This window comes from Athene cunicularia, assembly GCF_003259725.1.
Source record: "Athene cunicularia isolate RWA chromosome 12 unlocalized genomic scaffold, athCun1 chr12_part1, whole genome shotgun sequence".
NCBI classification, from domain to species: Eukaryota; Metazoa; Chordata; class Aves; order Strigiformes; family Strigidae; genus Athene; species Athene cunicularia.
In genome coordinates, this window is record NW_020799116.1 from 9,066,360 (window position 1) to 9,086,257 (window position 19,898).

The 19,898-nt window shown below is 44.3% G+C and overlaps 1 protein-coding gene across 1 annotated transcript in view; it reads right to left on the minus strand.

Moving 5' to 3' along the window:
- Positions 1–12,127: 12,127 nt before the first annotated feature.
- Positions 12,128–19,898, minus strand: part of PROK2 (prokineticin 2) — a 12,264-nt gene continuing 4,493 nt past the window's right edge. The window contains exons 2-3 of the mRNA XM_026857559.1: positions 16,371–16,496; positions 12,128–12,970 (exon numbers count right to left, since the gene is read on the minus strand). Coding sequence (XP_026713360.1) covers positions 12,845–12,970; positions 16,371–16,496 — 252 coding nt within the window. The 3' untranslated portion in view covers positions 12,128–12,844. The remainder of the gene's footprint in view (positions 12,971–16,370; positions 16,497–19,898) is intronic.

Genomic DNA, 19,898 nt, shown 5'->3' on the forward strand with positions numbered 1-19,898 from the left:
AAAAAAAAAAAAAGAAAGATGGATATAATTTTCCATGTTTCTGCATATGATCTCAAGAGAGTGTGACCTGTGGGGGACGTACTAAACAACCACCCAGCACCCAAACCTTAGGCTGTAAGAAGCTATTTTATTTATTTTTCTATATTTTGCGTATGCTCTCTTCAGAACATAAAAGGTTGCTGTCTATGGAATGAGGTACTTGAGCAGAACACCCCCAGACCTTAGGCAGTAAGAAGCTGTTTTTCTTTGTGATTGTGTGGTTTTTAAAAACAAAACAGGGCTCCGAGTTTCTGGTCTTGCTTCTAACGTTTCTAGACATGATTCCAACAGATACGGATTAAGGCCATGACATTTTTTTTGTTTCCCTATTCCTGTCTGTTTTGATAACGGCTTAACAATTTTACTCATGTAATATTTGATAAGGGCCAAGACAATTTTATACTAAAGTTATTTTTGATGACCTCAAGAGGTGTTGTTTTATTATTATTTGATTTTAAGTGAAGAACAAGAAGAGGACGTTCCTAATGTGGTCAGAAGTCAGTTTTTGGTGGGAGCTGTTGAGTTCATTCATTCTCAAATGGTTTGAGTATTTGAAGCAGTTACCTATAACTTTTGCTTGACATGCAAACAGTGTAGAACTAATTAAAATTTTCTTGTTGCACTATTCATTTGGTAATATTTCAGAACTATTTGTGAAATGTGATTTTAAAATATCAACTTTAAAAATAATCAACTATAGCAGTTTTTAAAACCTAGATTGAAATTCATATTTTACTGCCTTTATAGGAAGTTATCTACAAACCTGGGTAATACTTGTACATTTTGACTGTTTTCTTTAATAAAATATTGAAAACCTTTACTGTATGTAATTGTTTCAGAATGGCAGCATTCTGCTTTGCTGACAATTTGTGTATGTGGAAGGTTGTATGTCTTGTGTCTGAGTAGATATCACAGCTGAGGTTATTATGGACAAGCACAATCCTTATTTGCTGTTAGATCTCAATTTAGGTGTTTATACCAATAAAAGTGACTAAAGCTATTTTTAAGAAGACTTAAGTTCATGATGGGCAACAGGTTTAAATAGCACAATTCTTTGTGTCTGCTGAAATCAAGTTTCTGTTTTGGCTAATCACTCCTCTGTTAATGCTAGAAAAGAGTGCATAATTGTGGATCACTAATTCTGGTTGGCAAAGCAGTTTTTTAACATGGTGGCTCGGTTAATACTGTACTCATTTGTAAGCTGTATTCTTAACGGGTAATTTATATTTATTAAGCATGGCATTTTAACCTGCTTTATTGTTCTACAAAAACTTCTCTGGAAGTACTTTAACTTGATGGCAGGATTTTGACACAACTTTTTAGCCATCTCTGCGGGAACTGTCCCCGAAGTGCTTTCTTTCTGATGTATCATGTAACACTTAAACATTGATCATCGCAGTGCTGGAGCAAGTCACACACAAAGTGAGAGAGAAGCTCAGTTTCCATGAAGAAATTTGCATCTGTGCTAAGAATATTTCTGCAGAGAGTAGTCCAAAGTTGTTAGACACCAACTGAGAAATAGTTGTCCTGACTGTGAAGTGAGCACAGAAGAGACATGTGACAGATCAGAAGAGGGCTGAGGTGGCAGCTTCAGATTTAGGCAAGGAATGAAATGAGGTGGGACTTTTGGTTTGGTTTTATGTCTTGCTTTCCACTCCCAACTCAGATTTGAACACCAGAGAGGCACCATTTCTCCATGTGCATAAGGATAAGTTTGCAACTTGAGCTTTCAGTATGGCTGCAGAGAAGGTAGGCAGGAGGAAGATGGAGCTGTACTGATACTGCCTGGGCTGGGCTAAGAAATACCACCATGGATGGGGTATCTTGAAAACAAAGTGAGATTTAACGATCATTTCTAGAGCTGTTTGAAAATGATTCTGCATCCTGAAGGAAAGCTGTCAAGAACTTGAGAGGACAGCAGAAATTGTTTATCAGTGCAAATCACATTTTCATCCTGGAATATCAGATCATAGTTTAGTGAATCTTTGAGAATAATGAGGTAAAGTTGTGTTACAAAGACTTAGGGGCAAGGCATCGATGCTGTTGCTGGGAATTCTGTTCCAAGTATACCTTACATGCATGTTTTACTGATGGGCCTTTTCAGCAGGGTTCCAGGTTTTGCAGAATTTATTTCCTTAAAACTTAAAAAGCTTCCTGTGTAGGGGTCGAGAATGGTAATCTCTAACTCAAATCTTGCCTTCTTTTTCCTAATCCTGCTGGTACCCAAGCCAATGTTTTCTTTCTCTTACTCAGTTAAAAATGCCTGATATTTTGGCATCCTCTCTCTCTTCCAGGCTATAAGTAGTATGGTTATGTTTCTATTTAAACCACAGAGATGGGAGAATAGTTATTTTAAAACCTTCTTAAAGGCTGCAAGAACCAGATTTTTCACTTCTAGAAAAATTAAGCACAAGTTGTATAGTCAATCATATATGCGGGGGATGAAAAATCACCTTTGGGTGACCTGATGGTTTTATTTAGACTTAGCTTATCAAGCCCTGCTGCTGTATTGAATGCTAATCTGCGTGCATAGGCATCCCCCATCTCAGCAGTGCCCTTGCTAGATGGGAAAGTCCGGTTCTTACCAGTGAAGATAACGGATGCTTTGCTATCATCCGTCAGTGGCAACCAGACCTGGCCTTGCTACAGCAATATCTGTGTATCATGCCCTTTGCTTGCATGTAGCTTCCAGGGCTGTCTCAGGACTTCTGACGTACTTTGAGGGCAGAATCAGCACTGTTGGAAGTTAATTTTATATTTTAGGTACCTGTAATATCAGGCAGATTATGATCCTGGCCGTGCTAGTACAAAAGAGGAGGAACTCCAGTAGCTTTAATTCAGGGTTTAGATGGGTGTTGTACAATAGGCTTCATTCCAGAAAATGTGAAAATAAATATCAAGGACAGACACATGGCAGAAATTCAAACAGTACGCAGTGCCGGCACACCAACAAACCATTTTGCAAGCGTATCCTGCTGGCAGAGCGTACACCAAGAAAGTACAAAAAACCAGAAGGGGGCTGGAGAGGCACCATAGGATAAATATTCCTTCTGAAATCTGAGAAAAGATAAGAAAGTTGCAAAAAAGTAGCATTTCCTAAGCACAGCATTAACATGTTCTCACAGCATCCTTCAATTGGCATATGGGGAAAGTGGGTCACAAAGATTAAATGCTTTGACCAAGATCTGAGAAGGGGTGTCAGAGAGGATGAAAACCTGCTCTGGATAAGAAAAGCAGAGAAATACCATTAGGGAGAATGGGCTGAGCACAGGAAGCCATCACTGATGCTGTTGGGACCCGTGAGGTATGGCTGTAAGCCTCCATACCCCCAGCTGCCCATCAAAAAACCAGTGTTGCTGGTCTTGCACAGCAGTGGTAATGGCTGAGACTCAGCCAGAGCTGGGTGTTAATAATCACCTCCCACGTCCACGTGAGAAGCTATTGCAGCTTGTTGTGCAAGTCCTGAGCTCGCTTGCAAAAACTTAGATGGTCTGAACCCCTCTCCCCATCCCCACTGACCAAAATACCAAGTACTCGGAGGGTTTGGTGAGCTGCGTGGCAGTGGGGCTCTCCCTGCTCTTCCATCTACCTGTGCTTGAACAGACTATATAGATCGAGTCTTATCTATACCCCTGCAGACAGGTGTACGATAGTTTTCCATATTCTGGGCGAGTGCCAGTTATCACAGGAAATACCAACATCACCTCCCCCAGAGATTCTCCACAGTCTGGCTCAGAGGTCACAGCACGCTTGCTTTTGCATATCTGTGGTGAAGAATTGCAGTTGCACCAAAAGCTGCTCTGGAAAAACCTTGATTGCTCCTGGGATCTTCACTCACTCACCAGGTATTTAACACATTCCTTGCAAATGTTCCCAGTCAAAATCAAGTCAGTGGAGGCTCTTAGTGTGAATTTCAATGTCAGGGCAGCTTGAAAAATTACACTGGTCTGAAATCTTAACAAGTAGTGGCTATGGCAATCTCTGATTTATGACACTCAAATGCTTGGAGTACTGTGGGGTGCTTCTAGCTCTGCTATTAGATTTGGAATGAGTTTGCTAGGAAAGGGGCTGAAATATTTGGCCCCAGCCAAATTATCTTGTTGGGTAAAGGTCTCATTCAGTGGTTGTGCTAGAGGTTGAGGATGAGCAGGGGGGTTGCAGAGCCCATGAGCTCTCATCATTTGCTTTTCCAGTACCAGGTCTGCACCAGGGGAGACAAAGCTGCCTCCCAGAATGGTGTGAAGCCAGTAGCCTTGAGGAAAAGGGCAGGAATTTGGCTTAGTCTGATAGCAACAATTCTTTCCTGGGGCTCTACTTGGATGTGGTACAGCTACACCTCCAAAAGGCTGCTCTGCCATATGCTGCGGGACTGCCCTGGGCCATGTTGTGCTGAGCTGAGAGGAGAGCAAAGCTGGCATTTTCCCTCCCTTCCCAGCAAAGAATGTGTGGAGTTTGGCTGGACCTCTGCCATTTGCCCCACACGGTTAAGCACAGTCACATCGCTCCTTTGTAGCTCCTGCACTTGCTCACAGTTGCCAACAAACCACCTCAAGAGAAGTGGCTCTGGCCAGAGTAACAGACACATATTGGCAGAATGCGATTTGAAGTAGACTTCATTAACTTAGGCTGCAGGTTGGATGATCAGAACACCCCAGAAACCTTATTTGATAGTAATACTGCAAATAATAAAAAAAAAATATTAGAAACATGGGAGCTGTTTCTAATAGAGGTCCTCTAAAATCCTCAATTTTAGCACAGCTTCCTTTATAGTTGTTTTAAAAAGTGCACAGGCTACAATTAACTCTATTGTAATACAAACCAGGAAGCATCTTCCATGCTGTGATGTTCTTAAGCTTCAGAATATTACAAAGTATACAACTTCTCGAAGAAATGCAGCCATCAGAGAAAGACTGTCAATGAAGATGGTGTCTTAAAAGCTGGTGCAGAGTCATGCTGTCCTGGGGCTGTGCTGGTGGGAGTCTTACCCCAAACCTCCTTTTATGCTGGTGACCTCTGACGCAATGTCAATCATGAAGGACCTTGTGTGGGGTAAATCTTTACTTATCCATTGGTTGTAGAACTGGTGACCAAGCCCTGATTTTCCAACAGGCCGACATCTGCAGTTCTCTGACTTTCCCTAGAACTGATGATGCTCAGCATCTCTGAGCCTATTTTCACTTGGTACAAGTCATTAACCGCCCCACACCTCAATACTTTATCTGAAAAATGATTAATTATTCTTACTCACCTTTGTAAAGCGCAAAACTACTAATGGCAAGAGCAGAGCATTATCACGGGTGAACAATCGCTGACTACATAAGCTTTCATCACTTAACTTTAAAGTCAAGCTAAGCCTTTAATGCAAGCTGTTGCATTTCTGTATTTCTATTCATGTTTAATGACCTCAGTACTTGCACTCTGTCTTTGATCTTGTGAGCCATGCATGGCTGTACTGTGGATGTATTTATCGGAAAGCCACTTTCTTCAGTGCCACATTTTTCGCCTCTACTGTGACCAGGTTGGTAGCGCAAAGCACTTTGTGTAGGAGGCTTTCAAGTTCAAAGCTAGTCTTGCAAGGGCATGGGGAAGCTCTGAAGTCCCAGTTAATTTTAGTCAGTCATCACAGCGCTAATAGAGTAGGCAGAAATCAAGAGATTGCCTTGTGAAGAGAAAGCCCGTCCTAAAGTTTCTGATTGTTATTTAGTGGTGTGTCATTAAAAAAAAAAAATAAATCCTGCATTTGTGTGAGGATGATTAACCATTGGAACAAATCATCCCTGAAAAAAATGGATCCTCCATCTGTGAGACATGCAGTTCGAGCCTGCGTGCCTGCCCACGGCACACCTGCCCGGGAGCCTGCTGCCTGCCTGGCCGGGGTCCCTGCGCCAGGGTCTGGGGCTCAGCCTGAGCACGCCAGGAGAAAAATGTCAGAAACACCAGTAAACAGCACCAGAACCCTCTCTGTCTTGCGGTGATTCACGCCTCCCTTTTTCAAACTGTTTTACAACACCCATTTTATCATACCTTATAAATACCAACGCTTGCTCCTCTCAGAAATTTTAGCAGAGATAGAGATAAAATGGCTTTGTCATTAAAAAAAAAAAATCCACAGAGGGAAACACGGGAAGATTCAGAAGGAAGGGCTGAAGTCTGGGTGCTTTCTGACAGTGAAAGAAAGAGGAATGATTTAGTGGAATATTACCTCACTCCATCAAACCACTCAATCTGTCCCCATCTGTCACCGAGTGCTTGCAGGAGGGTGATGGAAAGGAAACCATTGAGTAGCTTGATAGCCGAGTAAATCAGCTGGGCTTTTTCCTTTTTCTCCCTCATTAGACCTTGCACACTCACGCTACTCAGCAGGTCCCCCGGCATGCCGCATCAAAGCTGAGGGAGGAGATGGGACAGTCCCCTGGGTGCCCCAGGCCACAGTGACCAGCTCCAGGTGCCTGCGGGGCCGAGCTCCAGCAGAGCCACAGAAGACATCTGGGTATGGAGGAAGGCGGATGAACGTGCAATATGTTCAGCCAAGCTGTAGTGTGACTAAAGGGGGAGAACGTGGGCACCCAAGCCAAGGAGCCAGCAGAATTGCAGGCAGAGGTATAGCTTGGAGCCATGGTGTGAAAGCGAGGAGGGAAACACGTTCAGGCTGAGCATCACCAAAGCGCTTCCTGGCGGGGCAGCGAAGGATGCTGCAGAAGCCAGGACCTGCCCGCAGTGCTGCTGGTGGGGACAGAGGTCTCAGTGCTAATTTTCCTCCCCAGTAGATCTAAACTCTCAGTCAAACAGACTTTTTCTTACTCTCCGTTTGTGCAATATCTGTCTGAGCATAAGTGCTGATGTAAACCAAATCCAAATAGTTGAAGGCTCTGTTGCAATGTGTGAAAGGTTTGTTAGCGACTTTGGGGAGTTTAATGAAACCAGGGCGGGGAGGGAGTTGAAATTATGACACCACCGCAGTCAGGAAGTTTTACCATTGAATTTGAGGGGGTGGAGGACCTTTCTGTCAAGGTTTCACCCATGTGAGAGAAGAAACTGGGGAGGAAAAAAGAAAAAAACTCTACCAATTTGACAGGATGCAATGAAATTTTTGGAGTGAGCATGCTTGCAGCTGCCTCGCCAGTGCCTCTCCCTGAGCTGGCCCTTCTGGCAGGTCCCATGAAAGCAGTTAGATATGTGCTCTGCTGCCTGGGCTCCAGTGGGGTCTAGAGATGTAAATAAAGGATGGGCCCAGCTTTGCACACCCTGAAATTAATAGCAGCTTTCTGATTTGCAAACTCTTTGCAGCAAGTGCTGCGGCTGCCCATTTGCACTGAAAGGGCCTGTAAACATCTGCGTGAAATGACAGAGATGCACTCACATGTACAAGAAAAATAAAGTAAATAAAGAAGGCTCAGCCTGACTCGCTTGGCTGAAACCAGGCCATATTTTCAGTCTGCTTCTGAACTGTGTTACAGCCTTGGGATTTATAAAGCCGTATTACATTTAAACCAGGTTTAATCCCTTCCATGTGTTGCGATGCTGTGGTGGAGACACGGCGCTGGGGTTCAGGAGGCCTGGGTGGAATTCCCAGCCCAGGATACACTGCCCACAGGTGCGATGCAGAGCCGTGTGGCGCTGGCAGGGACACAGCTACAGCCCATCCTTCCCACGCCACCAGCTGGGACACAGCACAGGGACAGTTGCGCATCCCAGGATAGCTCAGGCTGCAGCAGTGTGGGTACACTCTGCATACAGCACAGACACATTCTTTATCTGGTCTGTGAGAGTCAAAACCTTCTGGGGACAGGGACATGCCTGTAACACACTGATATCTGGTGCCATGGTACAAAGCAGCATCGATCTGGGATGCTCTGGGCACTCCTGGCACACAGTTAACCTTTACCCAGTTTCTCAGGCAAACTGGGGCTTGCAGAGGAGACTTTTCTGTCATTTTTACATTGTGCATGCATTCATTTTCCCCCCGTACTAAGCTGTCTCACACTCAGACCTTTGAGAAACCCCTGCCATGGGGGCGTTTACAAGTGAGCTGTATGTTTATAGTGCTCATTCCTCCTTCCCCGCACACTTCGCTGTTGCCCTGCACTGTACCCCTTGCCATGAAACATGCTGCCATCCACCCTTCCTTCAGTACAATAGGCTTACTCAGCTTCAGCCCTTCACATTCAGCCTTTCTCAGCCCGGATGACGAGGCAGAGTAGCCCAAAGGCTACTGCCATCCTCCAAGGCAGCTGGATCATACAGGGGAATGTACCCTGCCAAATCACTGAGATGTAGCCTATTGTGTTGGGCTGTGTTTGCCCTCACTCAGAACTCTGCTTGAGAAATGGTAAGTGATTTGCTCTGTGTTTGATGTGCATTAAATTCATCTCCATTCCTGTGCTCAGAATTATTGATTAGTCTAACCACTGTACCCCTGCTGCTTTGGCATTTCATATCTATGTAATAGAGAAAAGCACATTGATTTTGCTGTTATCAAAATCCTCTTGTATTTGCACTGTCTTTTCTCTTCCTGCAATTTTCTAATTCCTTCTGGAAAACATGTTACACATTGTCAAGATCAAATTCCTGAGACATCTTGTTTAAATCAAGGGATTCTTAGCACCTTCTGTTTCTTTTGAATATCCATCTGTGCAGTAATAAAAAAAATCAGCTACTGGGGCTGGGGGAAGGCATCAGTGATGACCTCAGTCTGTGGTCATACTTGCTGTTACCATACATCGTTATGGTGCATTATGCTGATGACACAAATTAGCAAAATTTCTCTTGACAAAGCATGCTATAGTATCTTCTAACACTCTAGAATTCAAAAGCAACAAATCTAAAGTTTTCAGCCCACCTACAAACAAATAAAAGTAATTTTTAGCATGTCTTTTACCTTAGGTTACCTCATACAGGTGTACATTGCTCCACACTGCTCTCTCAGCCACCAAATCACTCTTCAATCTTGTATCAGGTATTCTCACTTCAGCTACTCCTCCTATAAAGCCTGGTTTGAGGTTAGGGTGACCTGTCTCCTCAGTAAGCACCCATGCAGACCTGGTCCCACTTGCTCCAGAAACAGGAGAATTTGTGTTACCCCCATCACTCAAAGACTTTGTAACACTTTTTTTTTTTTTTTTTTAAGTGACAAAATTTCCCAGGGGGAAATTGTGGGCAGGAGGATGCAGATGAGGCTGAGCTTCAGCTGGGTTTTCTCCAGATCAGCAGCACAGCTTGCTTTCCCTGCAGCCCCCCAGGCTTACAGGTGCTTGCTCAGCCAGCTCACACCCACAAACCCAAAACACCTTGCTTCACCCTTCCTAATAAGCATGTAATCAAATTAAGGCAGCAATTCATTAGATGTGGTGGTATCCTCTCCTGAAATGACTCTCTGCTAGCCCAATATCTGGTATTAAAGATGGAAACTCCTGCAGTTTGGTGTGATATCATCATTATTCTATAGTATATCTGTGATATAAATATTAATATAATATTAAAAATTAATGCACAAATGGATATTAATAATTAATAATATTACTCCAATATTAATAAAATTAAACCAAACATTGGCACAGATCTCCTAAGTGGAGTGAATAAAGGAAAGTGTTCTCTCTTAACAAGCTACACATACTGGAGTATGAGACTTTTCCCTTTTACAGAGGTGTTTCTGTGTTTCCAGGGTTGCACGGGTTTTGTTCTCTTTTCTTGTCTGGTTTCTCTTGCAAGGTCCTGCCCCTTTCCCTTCCTCCCAGGCAGGCAAGGAAGCTGTTCCTGACCTGGGATTATAACCAGGGAGATGCTGAGCTGCCCAGGGGGCTGCAGAAAACCTTTCCTGGCAGAGCTGGCTCGAGGCTGGCCACCTTTTCCATCATTCACGTTGAGTCCAGTTTGCTGTGCCAAGTCAAAAGCTGGCTCAAGGGAAAAGCAGAGGGGTACACATGGCCATTTACATTTTTAAATATTTCTTGTGGTCACTGGTTTAACTATTATCACTGTAAAGCAAAGGTAAAGGCTTGTTTTGCCCCCTTCCACTGCAGAAAGAAACCAAAGGCACTTTGCAGGTGTGCTTGGATTAAGGAATCTCCCCTAGGATGGGAGAAAAGATAATTGATTAGGACAGAGTTTAGGACAGAATTAGGATGCAAAAGCATAATCTTCCTTCCAAAATGATCTCTCAAATCAACTAACCTCCATTGTGTCAGTTAATGAGAATTAAATTACTAAAAGGGGAATCGTAATAATTATTGCCAAGTGAATATAGTGGGGATGTAGGACAGTGAAGTTTTGCCTTTAGCTCTTCTATGCCAGCAGCTGTGCTCAGGCGGCAGCAGAGGTGGTGTGGAGAAAACCATCGAGGGCAGGTATAGGATCACATCTCTCTCAGAGAAGGACCTTCCTCCTGCTCTGTCCAAGAGCAGCTGCAGGACACGAGTACTTTGACCTCCTATAGATGGTGTGAACGTTGAACTCCTGTAAGTGGGGCTGTTCTCATTACCTAGATAAATGCCTAATCCCACAAGTTAATTGGCACAAATTACAACTACAAAGTCGCTCTGCTCTTGTCTGATAAACTCTCCTAGGAGTTCAGTTTGGCAGGTCTGAGGCAGTCATCAGATATAACTGTCCACTCATTTACAGTGAGATAAACCAGGATTATTACCTTCAGTGGAGTCACTGATGATTTATGCCAGTGACAGATGAAAAGCAGGGCTGGTGTTTCCTCCTATGGTTCATCGTTTTGAGCACCATGATAACGTGCTTTAGTAAAAATGAATGGTGCAAGAGATGGGACACATACACATTCAGGCTTCTATTTTCCTTCCTGATTTTTTCCTTTGAGTGTAAACTGAATTCCATGGTATTAACCAAATTTTATACTGATAGACATCTGCAGGCTCCTCGTGCATTCTTCCTTTCCAGATTCAGACTGTGTGGGTGAACGGGGTGTTTGGGGAGCCTGCCTATTAAGTGGCAGTGGTAGGATCAGGTTTTGGGTTTGTTTTTAAATCCAGGTTATGGGAATTTCTGCAATGCTCACATGTCACTGCATGAGCATGGGAAGGAGCTGGTCTTTCACCAGCACAATCCAAACAGTTGGGTTAGCAATAACCCCCTGTAAGACTTCAGAACTAATACATGCACTTTGTACCTGATCACAATAATGCAAACCACATGTAAAAATTAACATTTGGTGGCACCTCAAACTTTTTCTTTTTTTTTTTTCCTACAGGACCTGAATCTGTTGCCACTTGCACAGCTGCTGTATTGCCACTGCAAAGGGTGAAGCAAAATACGTAAGCTTTGAAGTGCAAGCCCTGGGGTTGGGCTGCCTTGAGCCAGGAAGATGCAATCCTATCTCTCAAGACATTTATTTTTGTAATGTGTGTAGGATCTGGCAAAATAGCAAGTCCAATTGTTCCCTTCTGTCTCCCTGGGGAGGCTGTGGAGCCCAGTGCAAGGTACCTGGGAAACTTGCTGGGATATTTCTCATCTTCTCTAAGTAACACAGGTGTTTGCCTTAATACAAGTGTGCTAACTTCTCCCAACCTCCGCATCATCATCAGCAGCAAAGCACTGATTGTTGAAAGATGAATGACTTCACTTTTCCAGTTCCAGCATATGTTTGCATGTCTGAGAGCACGAAACGTGTGAAACTCACATAAACTATTGGAATTCCAGCTTCAGGGACTGGCAAGTAAATATGAAGTTGCACAGTATTTCATAGAAAAGCCACAAATTTTATGTTTGCTGGGCTAAAGTTGATCCTTTGAGGCATGTGCCAAGAAAAACCTCTCGTATTAGCTACACCAAGATTTCTCCATCGTCTCAGACTGCAGCTTGTTTGAGGAGTTCATGCCTTGTAAACTGCTGAGTTTCCCTAAAATCAGCCAGAGGCATATAATCTTTAGCTAAGCTATCTGTAAGGAGCTCTGCTAGCTTGGGTGAATCCAGTCTGTGATAACAGATTACACTGAATAAAAATGGAAAACCACAATGACAAAATAATATTATAATATTAAAATAAATCAAATCATATACTGCCATTATTCTGATACAGAATTTTTACACAGCAAATTTGATAAATATACAAGAAGTCAGGCAGCCCATTACAATAAACTTCAGGGTTCCTTTTTTAATATAAACTACATCTTAATACATATTTTGAAATGATCAGGTAGCTTTACACCAACTCAAGTAACAACAACTTCTTCTAATCTTAGAATACTAAAATAACAAAATCTTTTAATGCTTTGAATATTGAAATGCTTTGGTTCCACCTGCCACTTTTAAAAAGTGTAAAAACTACGTCTATTGGTTAAACTTTTATCCTAGAGGTGTACCTAACTTACAAACACAGTTATATTAATAAAGATATGAAATGTAATGTAAATACAGGTTTTTGGCAATTGTCATATGTTTCACACTATGCAATTTTTCAACTCTCAGTTAGATTCAGGCATTCCAGAGTGTAAAAACATGGCCAGAATTTTTCAAATCTGACAATAATCCTGGATGTTTTCATTCTGGGGTTAAGCTGGAACCATGAAGACTATGAGACAGTTCAGGAATCATTAATCTCCTGCCCTCAGAAAGCAGTATTGCTTTAGCACATGTCATTTTGCTCACCCAAAATGAAAGCACCTGCCACTGCAAGTCCCTCCTGAAAACATTGGCCACGACAGCACAGTATCTCATCTTCAGTTTCAATGTTGATGAGGCAGGAAAGTATGGTAAAGGGTTTCTCCTGGCAAGTACCTCGTTTGTCACAATAACAAGAAAAAGAATACATCGAGTGGCTCTTTCTAGAGCAGAATAGCTCCTGCTAAAAAAAGACATCTTCTTTTCTGAAGTCCGGTAAACATTTGAATTTGCTGGGAGAAGTCCGTACGCAGGCCAGGCTGGGGAGACATGGGCAGGTGTGGTGCATCCGCCGCCCGGCAAAGGGGACCTGGGGACAAAGAGCACAGACGTCAGGGACAGGGAGCACAGCGGCGGTGGTGCTTGGGGGCAGGGATTCGGATGAAGAGTGGGGATACGGGGAATGCCACCCGTCCCCTCCGTGGCAGGAGATCCCCACGAGCTGCAGCGCGGGGGCTGGAGAGCAGATGGCAAAGCCAATCCTGTTGCATTTCCTGGTCAAGCCACAGTTAGGAGCAAAATTTAACAGTCCGTGTTGCTGTGTAAATCTACATCTGTGACACACATTCTCCATCTACTCCCGTTTCATAAAGGAGTCTGTTGTGAAACTACGCTGGCCTTTAGCATCACGTTTTGCACTGCTCCCCGTGCAGGGGTTTCTGCTTGCCCTGACTCCTGCATTGTTGTACGGCACAGAGCAGCCTGCCAGCCACGCAGTGGGACCTGGGAACTGCAGGATCCTGTGGTAATTCAGGCTGGAAGGGATCTCTGGAGGTCATCTCGCCTGACCTCCCTTTGAGCAGGAGCCTTTTTGCCACAGGGCAGAGGTTTCTCATTTCATCCCATCCTCCTCCAGCCACATCTGTGCTGCAGGGAGCACACATACGGACTGCATTAAACAACTTTAATTGCGTCACGACGTGCACATGCACTGACACACTTTAATAACTCGATCACAAGCTCTGTCTTTTACAGGAGCCATGCCGCTGCCAGCACATTGAGCCAAGCAGGACAGCCTGGTGGGACAGCGTGCTGGGAGCCGTGGTGCTGCCAGGCGGCAGCACGCACCGAGCATCCATGGGATGCAGCAGGGGAAGCACAGAGGTACAAAGCCACTGCTGCCAGCTGGACAGGCAGCCTCAATTCCCTCATTTTCAGATTTCTGAGTGTTTTGAGCCTGTGATTTTAATATTCCAAGATTGTTTTGTGTCAGTGTGCAATTTTCTCTTTAAGGAAGTCGAAGAGAGAAAGCCCCATACGTTCCCTTGTGCATCACGCCACTGACCTGCCTGACTCTGGTGACACCCCGCCAGCTGGGGGGGCTGAGCTGGGGGCTTACATCACCTGCGGTGCCCTGGGCCGGCGCCAGCCCCCTGCCCAACACCATCTGAAGAGCAGACCCAGAGCGAGAGATGCCATGGGCTTCCCCATCCACCACAGCCCCTCAGCCCTGGCATGAGCAGAGAGGCCACCAACCGCAGGTGCCGGGGACTCCCCATGGGAATCACATCTCTCAGGTGCCCACGCACTGCACTGCAGAAAAACCTAAAATGTGAGTTCCTTGGGCTGGTAAGGCTGACTCAGAGGTACCTCTCAGCCCTCCGACAGCTCAAGTGATTTATTCAAAATGTTACATTTGCTGCAAGGAAACCTTCCTTTCAGTGGGACTCCCACGCTGAAGATGTGGCTTAATAACGCACTCGGCTGGGGACAGGCAGTGGGTGACAGCTCTGCAGGATGGGCGCTTTGCTGGGGCGTGCAGCTTCTGCCTGCACAGGCAGAGCCCACGTGCCTGGAGCCGGTGCCAGCGATGCCGGCTGAGCCGCTGCACATTTTGCCATGCCGTGTGCCCAGTACCAGGTTTTAATGAGCATGAGGCAATGGGAGTTTGTAGGTGAAAAGGAAACAAGGGAGATCCTTGAAGAGATGTGGGGTTTATGTGCAAGGTGCACAGCAGCTGCAAAGCCACCCCTGGGGCTGCCAGCTCTGTCTGCTGATGGGACAAACCTCACCTGCCTGGCCCTGCCAGCGAATCCTGCCTTCCTGCCTGCAAACCCTGCCTCTTCGGTGCCAACTGGGACTGTTAACGGCATCAAGCCAACGCCATCTAGTTGCTGAGAAGGAAACCAACCACCAGCCATCTCCTCCAGGGTATCTCCAGGCTCCTGGTGAGGTCCCGAGGCGGTGGCATGGCCACGGTGGTGCTTGCTTTGTACCTGATCTGCCGGTGGAAGGTTTTGGTGTTCAGGGCAATTGGTCTCCCAGCTGCCCCCCACCCAGATACTGAGAGAAGAGGAATTGCTGAGCAAACTCTCTGTCCTTAACAATACCCAATTTCACGTGCTACAGTAAATCAATTTGCTTTGTGTTTGTCATGAAGACTAGTGGGGTGAGGAATCTAAATCTAAAATTAACCTCGTAAACATCAGTGACTATGACTGTAAGTATGGAGTGAACAGGCATCTTCTCTAATTGTAATTATGCAGGCAATTAGCTTAAAATATATCAGACAGTATAAACTATTGCCCAATAACAATATGCTCATAAAACCTCCTAGAAAACCATTTCTTACCCTGGGATTCCTGTTAATGCAAAGGTCCCTTACAAGAAAAACCTTCTACATTAGTAAAAATGAGAATTTGTTCCCCAGTATCACAGCAGAAGATTTAAAAATTTAACTGTGTTAGAACAGAGCCTTGAGCTTCCTAATACTGAGAAAATAAACCACAGATACTGATCTGAGAAGCCAGGCATTGGATGAGACAGAGGGAGGCAGCTGCACATTTATAATCTACATTTATTACCATGATATCTTTCGTGTGATGACTCTTAGGCCATGCTCTTTGCTGAGGACAGTTCTGAAGACCATCAGGTTCTCCACTCCTTGGTAACATCCCATTCAGTCTTTTGAATTACTTATAAACAGCCTTTTTCATAGTACATATAATATACATAATTACATAGCCTTAAATAAATGCATTTAATATCATTGTATTATTAATACAGTAGCATTATTATTAATAATAGTATATCATATAATAATGTACAAATATGTACCTAGTGTTATATATGTGTGTGTGTTTATGTATACATACATATATATTTGAAATTAATAGGTAGAACAGAAGCAAGGAGAACCCGTGGTGAGTTTTCTCAAGTACAAGTGTGTGCCAACACCTTCTCCATGGCTTTTGAAGGCACCAGTGGCTCTCAGTCTCTGGAGTGAAATGGGATGGCAGAGACCATGCTGCAGTGATGCACCTGGTGTTGCAACACCGGCTGGTGACATTTTTATGCTTGTGATGGGATCCTGTCCAGTTCCACTGCAGTCAGTGGCATTTGCTACGCTCCTGCTCATGCACGTAGGCATTGGCCGGGTTGGGCTTGGGAACTGCTAAAGCTGTTTCGGATCACGTAATGAAGCAAAACAGCAACAACAAACTAATAAGAAAATAATCTGGAAAGCATGTAGTACTTTCATCCTCGGACTCTCTTCAGCATAATGCTGACAGTAATGTATTTCCTTACGTAGGCACCTTCAGCTCTATTTCCATACAGATGCAAATGGGTGGGTATTGTAATGCATGGGATGTTTCCCTGCCTTTTCACCATGTATAGTTTTTATGCAATGTGACGTACAGCGCAGTATAGTCAAGTTTCTTCCTGCCCTGCCAGCTCTGGTCCCACAGCCCCCCTGATGAGGTACTCACTGGGTGACTCAACGGATGGCAATTCTCTCCCAAATTTCCCATCGGCGTGCACATTCGCAGGCTGCGGATCCAGAGGCTGACCGCACAGCACATCCCTCCTCCACACTGCTGGTCTCGGTCACAGGCCTGGAGTTCAATACAGCATTAAAAATGAATAATAAATATATTCCAGAAATAGGACAGATCAGGACTGCCTCTGATACCCCACAAGTTATCATGGCTCACTAAAGCTGAATAACAAGATTTAAGGCTGATTCACAATACTTACACCTCCCATAGATCAGAACATACAGGCTCCTGGCATGTTTCAGAGTTGAGCCCAGGATGTTTAAAGCCACAACCACATATGGAGCTGCTCAGGGCCAAATCCAGGACTGTCAGTGATTTACAGTCCCAACCTCTGAACACTGATGGACCATCACATGTGCCACTCCACTTTCCCAGATTGGAGTCCAAGTGAGCTCAGGCAGTACAAGGACCAAACACACAGAACAGTCAGGAATCCGATCTTATGGAGAAGCTAGATAAGAAATTATCCACTAATTTAAAACTTTTTAAGAAACTGTTCCTCCTAGGTTTTTTATGATAACATCTTATGGTTGAGTGCCTTTGTAAATGCAAGGCTGCATGATAGTTTTGTTAGAGAAGTCCAAGTGGAAGTAGCTAATATAGAAGTTTAAATATGGATTCTGTGGTTGTTATCTAGAATTACAAGTAACTAAAAATTGCAAGTAACTAAAAGAGGTCTTAAATGTGTAATACAAAAGCTCTGCATAAGTGTCCACATCCAAGTGGTAGCATTCTCTCTGCAAGGGCAAGGAAAAATATTTCAGCCACTTAACCAATACAGCTTAGATAAGCACAAACCAAACTGCAAACTATTGCGTATGTTTTAAAAAACAGAAACCATGAAGAGCAATTGACATGTTAGGGTTTGGAAACAGGTTACTACGTATCTTTTGCTTATTTTTTTAACCAAAAGCTTATCAGACTTTTCACTGCATGAATTTAATGCAAAACCCAATCTCCTTTCTCTGATGAGAAATGTCATTAGTTAAAGTTTCTGATTACACCCCAAAGCTAAGCTTAATTAACTCACTACTCAATGTCTGACAGTGGGAGCGGAGTGATAGACCAAAGGCACTGGTCAGAGGTACATAAACAAGCAACTTATAAAAATATACATAAAAGATGATAATGGCTGTGGGGAAGACTGCCTATCAGAACAAACACTCGCTTGAGGAAAAACGCTTACAGGTCCTACCTTGGGATTTACATGATAAATGCCATTAGACTGTACTCTACTGGGTAAATATTACACTGGTTCAACCAGCAGAAGTCAGATCAAAATATGTCTTTACAGATCAGCCAGTAATTTAGGAAAAAGCTGTTGCATTAAGGTCAAGCTGTTAAAAAGTGTGTGTAACCAGAACAGCTAGCACTCCTCCTGAACACACACGTAACGAAGCAGACACCTCTATGCCACAGGTGAGTCCAAACACACAGAGTATTTGTTATGGCCATAAAACTACCACTACAGCCTACCAGGTAGACAATGTTTACTTTCTAACCTCTTTCGTTAAAAAACAAAACAAAACAAAACAAACCCCACTCTAATGGTCTAATTCTGCCCTAGTCACAAAAAACCTGCAGGTCCAATGATTTTGGCTGCCCCTGCCCACTGCTCAGCTGGAGTCACAGGCTCTACTGTTCCTCACCGCTCAGCTCTTGACTCCCTTTTTTCTCAGCTGTGTATCTCAAGCCCCATCCATCTCTGTGGCACTGGTCCTGATGTGAAGTACCACTCAGCTGCCAAATGGGTGTCGGTATGTCCTAGCAAGCAAGGGTACCTAAACACTGTGCTGAACAATTTCTTTTTAAAACTCACACACACATATATACACCTGGCAGAACTTTTAAGGTCCCCTTTCCAAAAATGTGTGACAAGTTTTGAAAACATTCAACCCAAATGCTCCTGCACGCACCTCATCTGCAGTGTGTAATTCATACTGCTACTCCTAATCTTCACAGGACACAACATGAAGGACATTCCTCCTCAGCACCCCATTTAAACACAGTTTTGTGGAAAATTCAGCTCGAGGAAAAAGTCCCAGGTGACATGCAAGCTCCAAAACCAACTGAAGTCAGCACACGAACCACCACTGAAGTCAGGAAGGTTTGAATCAAGTCCTTAAATTGCAAAGGAAAAGCACCTTCAAGACTCAGAGGATGGGGACGGGAACACCTACGTCAGCTCTTGTCTGAGATTTGCCCATTCATCAGAAGCCAAAAATGCATCAAAGTATTTTAAGCAATAGCTAATAAAGTAACATTTCCTAGTTCTAATAATCTATTTCTACTTTTTGAATCTGCTTTGTCCTTGATCTATTATTCAGTGCTTCACAATTATTTTATCTAATGGATTAATTATGCTTTAAAGGTGCAGCTACAACTCTAATCACAGATTTATATAAACTAGTCCTCCATTGCTGGAAAGATTTCTACTTAAAAGGAACTTGAAATTCTCAAATATTAAAAAATTCCTTCACACTTTCTGCTCTGAAAATTAATCAGTCCTGGGAACTGATCTGACATCCAAAGAAATGCCTACAAGCTGTTTCATGGACTTCGGTGAAGTCCTGACAGGGAGCCTGGACAGCCACGGAGTAATCTGCTACTGCGAGTACAACTTCGGATGGTTACAAAAGACATGTAAGCTCTCGAAGGAATGCAGGCACTGGGTTATTAATCCAAAGCAAACATTAAAAAAAAAAAAAAAATCATTTTACTTAAGAGTGATGCAAGGCTTTGGGTTAAATAACATTTTTGGAAAAAAAATATTTTCACAACCGAACTAAATCTCAAGCCTAAAAACAACAACAGAGGGCTCATATGCAATGGGTGGCTACTGAGGAAAAAAAGCAGCACAGTCATACTCAAAAAAAAAGACAAAAAAAAAGAAAAAGCAGAAAAGAGCAGCGTTTTGCGAGGATGGCAATACTGGTGCCTGCCCTCCAAGCCATGGGGCTGAAGGAGCTCGGGGTGCACAAGCAGTGCCCCAAGACGGGCCCTCCCGGAGCAGGTTTGGGGGCAGCTGGGGGTGCTTGGGGGGGCACGGGGACACAGCCTGCAGCCCCGGAGAAGCAGCTGGAGTCTGTACACACTCCCGGAGCAGCCCGGAGACACCCCCCCGCCGAGTCCAGGCATGCCTCACCCCAAAGGGACAGAGCCCCCCGCACAGTGGCATTTCTCACCCCAGAGACCTGCAAAACCTGGTGTCACCTATTCAGAGAGACGCCCCCATATCCTGGCATCCCTCACCCCAGAGAGACCCCCACGTCCTGGCATCACTTCTCCAGACAGACCCCCCAAGCCCCGGCATCTCTCATCCCCTCCCTTCCCCGTCCGGGTTATCACTTATCCCAGAGACACTCCCCAGCTCCGGGCATCCCTCACCCCAGAGAGACCCCCACGTCCTGGCATCACGTATCCGGGACAGACCCCCGACTCCCCGGCATTGCCCACCCC